Source organism: Xyrauchen texanus, chromosome 24 (genome assembly GCF_025860055.1).
Source record: "Xyrauchen texanus isolate HMW12.3.18 chromosome 24, RBS_HiC_50CHRs, whole genome shotgun sequence".
Classification (NCBI taxonomy): domain Eukaryota; kingdom Metazoa; phylum Chordata; class Actinopteri; order Cypriniformes; family Catostomidae; genus Xyrauchen; species Xyrauchen texanus.
The window spans coordinates 14,925,557-14,939,422 of record NC_068299.1 but is presented as its reverse complement, the minus strand read 5'-3'; the positions used below and the strand labels follow the sequence as shown (position 1 = coordinate 14,939,422).

Sequence of the window (13,866 nt, the reverse complement as noted above, 5' to 3'; positions counted from 1 at the left end):
CATACCTTATCTGTCCCCATCAGACTTCCACACCTCTGAGGTCTTCAAGTCGATTGCTACTGTCTGTCCCCAATCGCGAATGGAATCTAAAGGCGATCACGCCTTCTCTGTTGTTGCTCCCAAAAACGTCTTCCTTTAACTAGATCCTCACCAACTATATTGACTTTTAAAGATCATCTTAAAACCTATTTTATTTATTTGGTTTTGAAGCAGAGCAATGCCAATGTTGTTTATGAGTCTTCTGAATGTTTTATGCTTTTGATTTCATGTTATTTTATGTCTTATACGTATGTTTTGTTTTTGGCTTTCTTTTAATTGTATTATTTTGGAAAGCACTTCGGTCAACTGAAGTCGTTTTAAATAAATAAAATGTTATTGTATCATTATTCTATAACCTTGTAGTGCCATCAAAACACTGCTCTGCTTGAGCATCCTGGCAAGCTAGACATCGCAACATTAGCTCAACCAATGGCATCAGATTAGGGTGGAACTATTTGTTTGGTGACCAATGGCAGGTGATAATACTCGAGAAACATATTTGACAACAGTCATTTTCACAATTCCGTTTGTCCATTTTTTCTGTTCAGAAATTATGCATCACTACAAACCGGGGAAGGGTCTCCGGTTTCGAAAGATTCTGGCACAAAATGGATTAACCCTTATTCAATCTACAATGCTAAAACTAATGTTAATGTGTTATAAAATGAAGCCCAAACCTAATTACGACAAATAGAAGTAATCAGAATGGCTTTGACACATTTCACAGAGAGGTCGGTGTGAAATCCAATTGCCAGCAGCCTTAACCCAGTTATATTTTAATGGTCTGCAGGTTAGTATTCCTAAGCTTGAATCTAAAAAATGGACATGCACAGTAACTGACTAATGTAGTTATGCATAATTAGATTTCTCTCACATTCTCTGATTTGATATTGCTCATAATATTCTGTGTAGCACCACAAAGCTGCAGGCTTAATCGAATAAGGCTTGAGTTAACGGCTAGGTGTATATTAGCAAATCAATCTGAATTTGGCTATAATGCAATCAGGCTCCCAAAAGCTGATATAATAAATTCACTGGCTCATTATGCTTTAAACATGTTATAATTTGTTAGAATTAGGACTAGAAGTTGAATATACAGACAGGTACTAGACACCTGAACACGGAGACCAGTTTAAGTGCAAGCCCTATTAAACAGATTAATATGAAAGCAAAAGAAATCAGATGAAAATGTATGTACCTGTAGTAGGTCCTGTTTGAGTGCGAGTTCACTCTCAGTGGAGGAGCAGAGAGCTCCGATGGCCGTGCTCATGTATTCCTCTGGGTTAACCTCAGACAGCTGCTCCAGGATACATAGAGTGGGACTGCGGAACTGCTCAACATCCAGGAAGATCTTCACATAGGGAATCATCCCCAAATCCCTGATGAATACTTTAAAACCAAGAGACCAATCAGATAGCTAAAGAGTTCCCACATGTACTGTAGTTTCAAAGTTTAAACTACATGAATTTAAAAAGTGCATGAATTTATTGCATTAAATAACAAAATAGCACAAGCACACTTTGAAATAAACTGCTGTTCAGTGTCTAATGTTCAAAAAAAAAATATATATATAAAAAGTATTTAAGAGTATTTGGACACTCTCTGGTTATCAAACTTGGGACCAATTGATTTAAAATAATTGCAGAAAATGGTTAACGAAAGTGAAAATAGATCTGATAAAAGGTTATTTGCAAATGCCACTTTGTTTGATATTTTATGCAATGAAATTCATACTTTTTTAAATGTGGCATAACATTTTAAAAGTGTCCAAATACTTTTTGTGGCTATTGTAGAGGATTTATTATGGTGAAAACTAAATCAACCAACCAGTGTTTCTGATAGACTGCAAGGCCAATGCTGCCACTACATTTAGAATGTTGGTGGTCAACTTCATCTCGTGGTCACCAGCCTTCTCCTCATACTCATTTACTGTCAAGAAATGAGATCTCGGATCAGGATTAGACATCTGCATTCCAATCATTCTTGTTACCATTCTTAGTAAAGGCTAAACCCCAAAGAACTCACCAGCAACACCAGCCTTTCTGATGATCTTAGCCCTTCTTTTAAGCTCAAACAACAGTTGCTCCATCAGTCCTCCATCACTCAGGACTTCAGACAGCAACCTGCTGTTCATGATGAGTCTGTAAAAGCAGTCCAGAGCAGCCATGCTGAAGGCCTCCGAACAGCCCTGTTTCAACACTGCCTGCACCTTCCTGAGGGTCTCATGTGGGATATAGGAGAGTTGGAAGACAATGGTCTCAAGCAGTTCAAAGAAAATGAGGTGAACAGGTGGAGATTTCTGCCACACACACTCAGCCAGCTGAGCCAGAGACTGCAGGGTCCACTCCAGCAGGAAGAAGTTTGCCTTATCCCAAGACCAGATCATCTGGATGGTACGCAGGATTTGGCTGCAGATCACGGTGTTACCCGAACGCAGGAAGGAGGACTGGATGATTTTAAAGGCTGTGAGATTTTTCACTGGTGAGCCTGGATGTTTAAAGTCAGGTAGGCACATGTTAGATAAGTTAGCAAGACACAAACAACTTAGAAACTGAAGAGGAAACAACACCATAATTAAATAACTTCTAAAAAACAAAGCAAACAAAACACAAAACAGACTAGTAGTTTAAATTTCATTATCAATTTTTAAGTTTATTCCTAAAAGTACAAAGCAATGACATTATAAACCACAACTGGCTCATGCCAATGAAAAATATGCATTCATATTGAGTAATTCTCAATTTAACTGACTGAAACTGTGTTTTATGGCATGCATGAAAGAAAATAAACCACATTTACATCTACATCAACATTCAAGTGTCAAAAGACTAAGAGAGTGATCGGCCCTTTGGACAAAAGTGCACTAATGTTTATGATAAATAAATATAGCTGCAGAGGGTACTGTAACAGGATTGAATTTCACCCATAATTAAAATCACATCAATACCAAATAAAATAAAACTAAAACAAAGGGCTGTGTTTCTCTCTCAGGAGTGAGGTGCTCTTGTGGTGATGAATGGAGGATTGTTGTCTGGATTAGGAGAATTGATGCAGCATGGATTAAGTGGGTTAGTGAGGAGGGCTACACTTTATCATCCTGGACATAATTGCCTTTTCTGTGGCATTACCATGAGGTGGCGGAGCAAAGATGCAGCATTGCACACACCGTCTGTCATGGCGGCTTACCTTTTGTCAGGGCTGGGTCAAAACTGAAGCCTGGGGGTTGAGGGTTGTTCACACATATGGCCACCTTCAACTCAGCCTTGCCAAAAAGGGTGAAAGACGCAATAAGGCCTAGAAGGTCTTGGACGGCAAGCAAGTGCTCCTCTGTTACTTCCTCCTCACAGCTGAAAAAGGACAAAAATATGTCATTAATTTAGTCAGGTGTGCCACGTGTGTACATTTTTGATAACCTCAAACAAATCTTAAACAAAAGCTAGTTAGCATTCCAATTTGTTTTAAACAGTAAAACACATTATGAAAGGCTTTTCTATATTTTATTTTTATAGCATACAGGCCTTGATTATGCTATGCCACTAGGACTATTCAAAAGTCCCTATAGAGAATTCAGAGCTAGATAATAGAAAGTTAAGTAAAAGAGTTTGATGGGGAAGTCTTGTCCTGCAGTGGCCCTTGCTGTGAGGTACAAACACACAGCAGGTTAAAGAGAGCTGGCATGATCACTAATATGATGGAGCACAATTTACCACTGATCTCATTATGACCTCTTTAATTATTCAATTCTGCAGCATTCAAAGAAACTTGCAGACAATGACAGACAGATGGACAGACAGACAGATGCAAGTAACAAAAAGTCCCTAAGAATTCAGTAGGTATTTGGTAAGCAAATGCATTTTTTGAAATGAATCACAGGCTTCAATAGTGTGAAATGTATGCCTTCGATGTGAGTGATATTTATGAATTGTCAACAAAAATAATTGCAAAAATAATGACTAGCATATAATCCCATTCCAAACTCACAAAGCATCATTTCACTGGTTGAGCTTATGTTGCAACATCAGGCTGGTTTGCTCAAGCTAACAGAGCAATGTTTTAATACTGTCACTGAGTCAGTGTTCACCCCTTTTGGGAAATCAACCTATGAATGGTTTACTTGTTTATGCATATTACTGTTAGCTGGAAAAGGCTGGTATACATCACCTTTAATGATTTCAAACTTACCGTGATAAGACGGCCTGAAGGATGCCGTAGCCATCGTTGTTCTCAAACTCCTCAAAAAGAGCAGGGTTCAATGGATAAGAGTCCTTTACGAAGCTGAATACACTCACAACCACCTCAGCTAGAACATGCCCTGGGACCTGCTCACTTATCTTCTGCATGTTCTGGATGCAGATCTTTATGCAGTTACTAGCTAAAAAGAAAAGTAAGAACATATTTAAAGAAACTGAAAAGGAAGTCAAAACACCACTCTTCAATATTCTTTGTACAAATATCACATTAGAGCTTACAATATAAATAACATGAATAATTCTGATCAACATTATCCTTGTTTAAAGAGCAGCTATCTTTGGGTGTGTCTCAATCAGCTTCCAAGCTCCCTATGCCTCATCAAATCATTAAAACAAATTCAGGTACTGGCAAGGGTGTTTATACAATAAGATTTGGCATAATTATGACTATCACCTGCGATACGATTACAAGCTTGCACATTAAGACACTGCTGGCATTAATCAACAACTTTGCTGTATAAATGAAACTGTCATGCATTTCCGTAGTAGATTTTCAAACGTACTGTTTTATTATGAAAAATTATTCTATAAATAAAGAAATAGAAATATAAAATGTGTAATTTTAACCTTATTCGAACAACTGCAATATTTAAAAAAGTTTTTAAGTCTTTTTTTGCGATTGAGACAGCTGTAGAAATGCTGACTCTGTTCAGTGCCCTGGCAACTAAACTAAGGAGCTGATTGAGACGCACCCATTCTCTACTGCCTAATTTGTCCTAATTGTTAATGGTTACAAGACAGCATGCCCCTGGGTGAACTTGTAATAAGATTGTCCAATATGAAATCCTCCACTTAAAAGCAGATGTCCAACTAACAGAGGTCTGGAACAACTGAGTAAATCAAATAAGCATCATGTGAAAGCATATCATCGCTGTCTGACATTTGTTTACAGTATGTTCCCTATCTCCATTCAAGCAAAACACATGCAAACAATTATTTTGCAAACAAAAGTAATTATTACCTACACTCCAATGAGAATTACACTGTTCACTTGTTCAATATACTAGTTGGACATCCGTTTTAGACAATTCATTACAAAAAATCTGATGTATTTAGTTTGATGATGAAACAAGCTACAGAATGCCTTCCCATGGGCTAGGGCTTGTGTGCGTGAGTTTGTTTGGTGGTTGGAGGTGGTAGAGCTGACCTTGCAATGCAGATACAGTGTTGTGAGCTTGGGCAGCAGACATTGCTCTGAGCACACAAGACGCCTGCCGTCTCCATGAGGGGCTGCACTGATCCCACAAAAGGGTGAGAGAGATGATCATGTTTGAAAGCTCCTGGGTATCCAGCAGAACCTCCACAAAACAAACATGCCTGCAAAGCTGCAGAATCACCTGAGCAGAGTGGTAAAGACACACTTATCTCTGTTCTAAAACTGATGCATGCTTTGTGTACAAGGTCAAACACTGAGATATTAATGGATGAAATGCATAAAAAACACATTAGTACATTGCATTGACCCATCTAAATTATGTCAAATAATTACCTATCTGAAGCAGGATGTGCCAATGAAGACACATTATCCCTTATTTAGATATGACAAAACGAGCATGTGTCGTATAACCGTGCAACACAACATTAAATAGAGATTGTGGAAATGTACAAACCTGAATAAGTGTGTCCTGAAAAGAGCATTTGACTTCCTTTTTCACATCCTCTGGAGAATCAAAGCTCTTTTCTCTGGGAGGCAAAGCAACAAACAGGTACAGACACTTGACTAAAGCAGCAGGGAGATTGGTCTTGATCAAAGCACTAACCTCCTGACAAAGAACAAACAAACCCCTGTCAAAACGTGCCAAGGCCACTTAAAAGACAAGATAAAGTCATGGAGTGAAACATTTTTAATGACATAGATGCTATTTTCACTTTTATAAAGTATGTCACATAAGTACTTATTCATTCACATGTCGTCTATTTAGAATTTTACCGTTTGTAATTATATGCAACAACACAATCAATGTAATTACAATGGTAAGAGAAGTCAAAAAGCAATAAACAATGCCGTCAATTGAATAAGCAACTTTTTTACTAAATGTTTAACAGTTTGCCATCATTTCTGTCTTAATCTCTAGTCTTAAGTTTAATAAATGTGGAAATGTTTGCATTGTTGATATTAATTCTGCAAAGTATAAGGTCAGGACCTGCATCGAAAGCCTATTTTAATTGTGCAACTTACAGCATCTCCGTTCGACAAAAGAGATACTGATTTCAGCAGGAGCCATCCTGTGCTGTTGTTGACATCTGCTCTCTGAAAAAAATGCTCCAATTCAAATCGGGCTTCCTCTATTGTAAAAAAAACAATAAACAGACATTACTGTAACAGCCATATCAGCAGACAACAGATTGAAGGATCTATGTACAGTAGAAGGTTTCAGACCCCCTCCCTCCCACACACACACACACACTTCCATTTCCATTTTAAATGAAGTTTTTGGAATAATGTAATTTCACCTACAAATCTAAGCAAATTTTCAACAGTCATTTTTCAATTAGCAGTAAGAAGTGGTGAATGCATTATAAAGTGGCAAAATTAAATGAAGACCATAATGGTCAACATTATCATGGAACTTATTTTATGCTTCATGTCTGTGAAATGAAGTGAGCTACTTCCCTTCAAGCACTAACCCCATCTCTTATTTAGCCTTTAGAAACACCACCATTGCTCAACTACTTCTTCACAACTGAACCTCACACAAAATGTTTTTTCCAAACCTTTCTTTCTTCCGTGGAACACAAAGAAAATGTTAGACAGAATGTTAAGGACTGAAAGCCTGTCACCAGACTCTGGATTTTTAACAACATGAGGGTGAATAAATTATGACAATTTCATTTTTGGGTAAAATAATCTTTATGTAACAAATTGTTTCTTGTGGGTACCTGCAGGCTTCTCTGCCACTCTCTGGTATACATGCCAGATGAGAGCCTCTCCAACCAGCAGTGCCAAGCCCTGGAGTTCCAGATCATCGAGGGTGCTGCCAGTCTCTGAGACCTTTAAAAGAGTTAGATGGGAGTTATTTCTGCTAATATTTCAACATGAACACAATAAGTAAAATTAGGTTAAGAACTAATAATGACAATAATAAAAATAGAATGCAAAATCCGAACTCTACACACAGCAAAAAAAACAAAAACATCTGACCCAAAACCAGTCTGCCAATGTGTTAACTTGATTCTCCCATCCATATTAAAAAAAGACTCCGCCTTTGGTTTCTTTCGTCGTAACCACCGTTTTCTTTCTCTTCCCACACAAAACGTATTTTCCACCCTGAATGTAAACACTGCCACAGACAAACTCAGCTCAACTTTAACAACCTGTCTAGACAGCATCTGTCCTCTCTCCTCTAGGCCAGAACGCATTACACCACCCAGCCCCTGGCTCTCTGACGTCTTTCGTGAACAGCGGACTGACCTAAGGGCAGCTGAGAAGAGATGGCAGAAATCTAAAGATCCAGCAGATCTGGGTAAGTAGCAGTCTCTGCTTGCAACTTTTTCAGGTAACTTTAAATCTGCAAAAACTTCCTTTTACATGAACAAGATCAACAGCATCACAGACACTTGCAGCTTGATTAGAACATTCAACACACTTCTCTGTCCTCCCCCTCCACCGCCAGGCACATCACTGACAGCAGATGTCTTTGCCACATTTTTCATCCAGATCATCCGTCCTGATACTGCTGGACCTTTCTGCAGCCTTTTACACAGTCAACCATCAGATCCTACTTTCCAACCTCAATCTCTCAGGTAGGTCCTTCAAAGTAGCCTGGAGAGGTGAGGTGTCAAAGTCACATCAGCTACTTACTGGGGTACCTCAGGGTTCAGTGCTTGGACCACTTCTCTTCTCTATATACACAAAACATCACTGGGACCCATCATTCAGGCACATAGTTTCTCTTTATCACAGAGCACCGATGGTACACAACTCTACTAGTCTCTCCAGCCCAATGACACCAAAGTAACTTCACAAATCTCTGCCTGTTTAGCGGACATCTCGGCCTGGATGAAGGAAACTCCTTGTCTTTCCAGCCAACCCTGCTTTTGAACACAACATCACCATGCAGCTGGGTTCAATTACAGTAATGCCTTCCAAAACAGTCAGAAATCTAGGGGTACCCATCGATAACCAACTAAATTTCACAGACCACATCTCAAAGACAGCAGAATCATGAAGATTTACACTCTACAATATCAGGTAGATAAGACCCTTTCTCTGCGAACATACTACACAATTTCATGTTCAATTATTTGTCATAACAAAACTGGACTACTGTAACACTCTCATTGCAGGCCTTCCTGCATGCGCAATTAGACCCCTGCAAATGATCCAGAATGCAGCAGCACATCTGGTCTTTAATGAACTAAAGAGAACGCATGTTACACCACTCCTTGTCTCTCATCACTGGCTGCCAGTTGCTGCACGTATCAAATTCAAGGCTCTGATACTGGCATCACTGGGTCTGCTCCGGCATACCTAAAATAATTTCTGCAGAGTAACATTCCCACCAGAAGCCTGTGGTCAGCTAAGGAACATCGCCTTGTTTCACCAATACAAAGAGGCACCAAAACACTTTTCCGGACTTTCAGTTTTCATCATACCACATTGGTGGAATGAACTTCCACCAACTCATCTTTTCCATGAGCACTTAACCAGTCACTTTAATCTCTCTTGAATACTACTATTCTGATGCTAGTGAAACTTTGTAATATGGCACTTTTCATACCACTGCCTCCTTAATATGATTCGCTTATAATGTTTTCCTCTTTTGTAAGTCGCTTTGGATAAAAGCGTCTGCCAAAGGAATAAATGTAAATGTGCACATCCAGAGAGTAGCAACCATGTTTTCATAACAACATATGAAAACTTAATTTCCCTAAGCTTTACTTCTTACTCTATGGTTGATCAAATCCCAGTAAGAATGCAGAAGTGGTAAGCCCATCAGTAACACGTGTGTAAACCCCCCCCCACACACATCCATTTTAATAGGTCATGAGTGTTTGTCAATGCAGCTGCAAAACAGATCAATTGTCCTGATGCAATGTGCTTCTGTAAGAGTGAAAAGGGTTTCATCCAATTATTGATGAGAAGTTAATTTGATGTTAAGTTTAGGTTTAGTGTCATGGGACTCATTTTCCTGTGTTCATTTGTACCAATGTAAAGTATGCTTTACACAAACTATATAAACTACATTATGCTGCTTTAGTCAAGCTGCATAATCTGTTAAATTATCCTTCACTCTCATCACTGGCCATGTTTATATGAACGTAATTATCTGATTAAGGTCTATATTGTAGTAAATCCCTTTTTTTTTTCTCAAAAAGAGGTTTACATTCTCCACAGCAACATTATTGGTGTGTGCCATGAATATCAAATGCATGCATGCAAATGTATACAAGTTAATAAGCATATTTCAAATAAACTAATATATGCATGTTCTTTTCCTATTTTCTACTGGAATTGTCCTTCGGACCATTTATTACAATGCATACATTACATATACCTAATCAGGGCCATTACCTGGATGAACAGTAGCAGGAGTCGGTTCATCTCTTGGTCTCTTTGCTCTAGTGGCAATTGGGTTATTGCACTCAGCTGGGATAGTTGATCTCTCAGAATCATCACTGCATCACCATCTGCTTTCAGGTTCCCATTTGTCCCACTGTGGATTTGGCCTGTTTTCAGTTCCACACTCTCTGAACTCTCTCCTGAAGAGCCAAGTTCCCCATTCTCCTTGTTGATACTTTCCATTTCTCCACCTGCCTCCTCAAAAAATAAAAAATAAAAAGGTATCACATGGATATAACATACTGACATTATTATAACAATACTACAGTCCAGATCTGTTGAATTCTTGAATAATTCCTCTGGAAAATTGGACCTTCTTTCTCAGTACAGTGACCATAACAAGGAAGTCATTCATATCAATGCACAAAAAGACACAACCTATAGGATGAGTCTTTTATTATTATTATTATTATTATTAAATGAGATCTTAATATCTCCTAAACACTATGGAGACCTGGGTAGCTCAACAAGTTTTGACGCTTACTACCACCCCTGGAGTCGCAAGTTCGAATCCAGGGCGTGCTGAGTGATCCAGCCAGGTCTCCTAAGCAACCAAATTGGCCCAGCTGCTAGGGAGGGTAGTCACATGGCATAACCTCCTCATGGTTGCAATTAGTGGTTCTCGGTCTCGATGGGCATGTAGTAAGTTGTGCGCGGATCGTGGAGAGTAGCATGAGCCTCCACATACTGCGAGTTTCCGCGGTGTCATGCACAGCGAGCCACGTGATAAGATGCGCAGATTGACTGTCTCAGAAGCAGAAGCAACTGAGACTTGTCATCTGACACCCGTATTGAGGGTGAGTAATCGCACCACCACGAGGACCTACTAAGTAGTGGGGAATTGGGCATTCTAAATTGGGGAGAAAAAAGGGGATAATATTAAAATTAAAAACTGTAATGACATTAAATGGAGAGAATAATTTGACTTTTGCTTAAGTCTCCTGCTTCCCATATTTTGTCCCTGAGAAACAGACCCAAGAAATCTCATGTGCCTCCTCAATATTTTCAGTAGTGTCTCATTCGTTTCCATTACTTAATTTTTAAGAGACAATGTAGATACTTAAATAAAACCATAAGTAACTTTGTAATATTACTAAGTAACATTAAGTTCTCTATTAAGTTAGGAGTAACTTCTAGGCAAAATAAAATTTGTTCTTGTAAGATGCCACACAAAAACAGCATGATATAAACATTGAAACTGATGACTCTGACAATAAACATTAATTAAAGAGGAAGGGAAATCAGTGTCTGCCTACTGGCTGTTAGCAAGGGATAACGGCAAGTTGGAGTATTTTTCTGCAACTCAGAAACAGCTTTTCACATTGAGTGTTAATGGGATCTTGTGATGTCAAGACGCAAGCTTGTTTTGCTACAGGGAGGACAATTCACATTCCTATAGAAATTACATGTTGGCACTGCACATTCCAAGCAGTTTATTCATTCAGCACAGAGGCTAAATACAGCCCATAAACTCTTCCTCCAACATTATCTCATCATAAGTAAAAAGGCAGTAACTAAATGCTTAAGTGGGTTTTTTCTGTTTCTGGAATGTTTAAATCTGATAAAGCATAATGGAAAAGGAGTTTCAGGTGAAATCAGAAAGTACTTCAGTAAAAAAAAAAAAAAAACTGCTTCCTTGCTAAACTAGTTGTTGTCTTGCAGTGTTTTCTAAATTGAGCCTCCAAGGGACAAAACATAACCGATTTGAATCACAAGGCAGCCCCACAACAACAGCTGTCAAAATTAGTCCATATCATGAGTTAGGTGAATTAAACAGAATAATGTGCATACTACTTGAAACACCAGTTCAGACGGAATGTAATCTAACACATACCTGTTGTTTGGTGGGTGGCATCTTAGTCTACGATGAGGCTTGTGTACAAAGATTTATGGCTGGATAGAATGTTTTCCCCTTGCTTCCCATGTCACAGCACCCAGTGAGTGTGCAGCAGAAACATGCCTCTTAATCTGCCTGAGACAGCTCTAATCTACACTGGGTGCTTGAACGTTGCACAATGTGAAACCCTGACATCAGCTGTGCCTGGTCATGTGCCTCACTTCCTAGTGAGAGAAAAAAAGCAGAAGGAGGACTTTCTTGGGTGTTAGTGTGTGTGTGTGTGTGTGTGTGTGTGTTCCACACTTCAATAGTCTCAAAAGTAGGATCACGTTCAGTATTAAACGTACACTAAGTATTGGGACTGATTTCTCATATTATACCAAAAGGGGGATAACATTTCCAACCAGTCAAAAAAAATAGGTTGAGAGAGCACGTAAAGAGTTTCTATGCATGGTGTTTACTAGAGTGATTTCCAATTGGCTGATAGATGATCTACCTACACTTTAAGGTACGTCCATCAGTTTGTGGACAAAAGCGACATCATGTGGTGATTTAAAATAGCAGTACTCACAATTCACACTAGGCATCAAGGAAACGACCTTCCCTATTCACATATGAAAATAATACTTCCAAAATAAGAACTATTTAAATTAACTAATGACTGAATAAAGCAATAGATAAATTAATCGTATAATTAACTTGTATATGATATATTAATCTCGCGTGTTTAGAAAACTTTTACATTTGAACTGCGTGTTTGAACTTCATCTGCTGCGAACCCAAACGAGAATGAAATACACAATTTTCGAATGGTTAAAGTTTCCCAAGGTAGTTAATTTAACCCCCAAGTTGGAGTTGATGGTGGTGAGTTCAGTTAAAATTACGTTAAACTCAAGATAGGCTACACACGTTTGCTTACCTTGGACGGAACCATGTAATGCTTAGAAGAAAAAAACGTCGGACAAAAAATTGATCTTCAGTGCCTTATTTTGAGCCCACAAGTTTACTTCAGGTAACTGAAGTAATCATAGACTAGACTTTCTGTGTGTCACCTGCTTTAACTTCGCGAGGTTTGCAGAAGAATGAGCGTGAATTACTATTATTACAGTATATTTCTCGTTTTACTTATATGCTTATATTTTAAAAACTGTCGGTGAGACGCGAAAATGCAGTCACATGTTGACACCACATTAGATTAGTGGTTGAAACCAGAAATAGAACCGATGGGGTAAATAAAGTTACGGCAGAAACGTAAGACGAAAGTATAAAATGGGCGGGGCTTGGAAGTTGTCGTTTCGGTTCAGATGGTCTAAATAATATGTTTCCCCTTTTAACTCTTCATTGTGTATTTCAAATTAAATCGATGTTAAAATGTTGCCCTGTCCCAAATGGCGCACTTCATGCGGACTTTCGGTCTCGTGGACTTAAACTGCGCGTGCTCGCTGAGTCTACGAGTCCGTAGGCCGTCCCATTTAGCATTTTAACGCTCTGAAGTGTGCTCAGCAGCGCCCCCTTTGTACCCTTGCAGCGGTCTTCCGCGAAGCCCGCATAGATCCAGGCTTCACGCACTTCAAGTACCCAGGAGTCCTTGCGAAAGGCCAACGGACACAGACAATTGATAACATGGCTGAGAAGAAAATATTTAAGTGTAAGTATCATTATGGTTTTTATGACTGTGTACATTTTACCAGTTGTTACCTACAGTTTATACAAACATTATGGTCATCGACCAGTGGTTGATGTCTCAAACATAGTAATAGCGCGCTGAATAATAGGCTGATCGCATAATGATTCATTATATAGAACCGAATGGCAGGGCTTTACTGAGTCATATGTAAGTGAAGTATGGATATTTAAACCTGTAAATTCATGTGAAACTCACGCACATTTGCATTATGTGATAAAATTGTAATCTTAGTTCAAATGGAATGAGCGTCACCTTTCACTGGTATTGATTACAAGACAAGAGAAGAGAAAAGAAAAGAAAATAAAAAACGACATAAAAAAAACAAGGTACACATAAAAATATATATATATACATATATATATATATATATATATATATGTATATAAAGAAAAAAGAAAATTAAACCGTAAATCAAATAATTATGACTTAATGCATTAACGACTTTTGACAAGTTATATGTTTATCTACAAAGTCAATAACATTTACTTGC

At 38.5% G+C, this 13,866-nt stretch overlaps 1 protein-coding gene across 3 annotated transcripts in view; it reads right to left on the bottom strand.

Annotated features, from left to right (window-relative positions):
* The window catches only part of LOC127618012 (WD repeat- and FYVE domain-containing protein 4-like), a 61,618-nt gene extending 49,718 nt beyond the window's left edge, over window positions 1–11,900 (bottom strand). Inside the window, exons 1-11 of one of the 3 annotated variants that reach the window (XM_052090221.1) lie at window positions 11,687–11,900; window positions 9,805–10,050; window positions 7,170–7,281; window positions 6,469–6,575; window positions 5,900–6,052; window positions 5,437–5,626; window positions 4,222–4,411; window positions 3,226–3,386; window positions 2,065–2,526; window positions 1,867–1,968; window positions 1,238–1,428 (exon numbers count right to left, since the gene is read on the bottom strand). In XM_052090221.1, coding sequence (XP_051946181.1) covers window positions 1,238–1,428; window positions 1,867–1,968; window positions 2,065–2,526; window positions 3,226–3,386; window positions 4,222–4,411; window positions 5,437–5,626; window positions 5,900–6,052; window positions 6,469–6,575; window positions 7,170–7,281; window positions 9,805–10,050; window positions 11,687–11,707 — 1,935 coding nt within the window. In that variant the 5' untranslated portion in view covers window positions 11,708–11,900. The remainder of the gene's footprint in view (window positions 1–1,237; window positions 1,429–1,866; window positions 1,969–2,064; window positions 2,527–3,225; window positions 3,387–4,221; window positions 4,412–5,436; window positions 5,627–5,899; window positions 6,053–6,468; window positions 6,576–7,169; window positions 7,282–9,804; window positions 10,051–11,686) is intronic. The other 2 variants (XM_052090222.1, XM_052090223.1) reach the window with 2 other exon arrangements.
* Window positions 11,901–13,866: the final 1,966 nt, after the last annotated feature.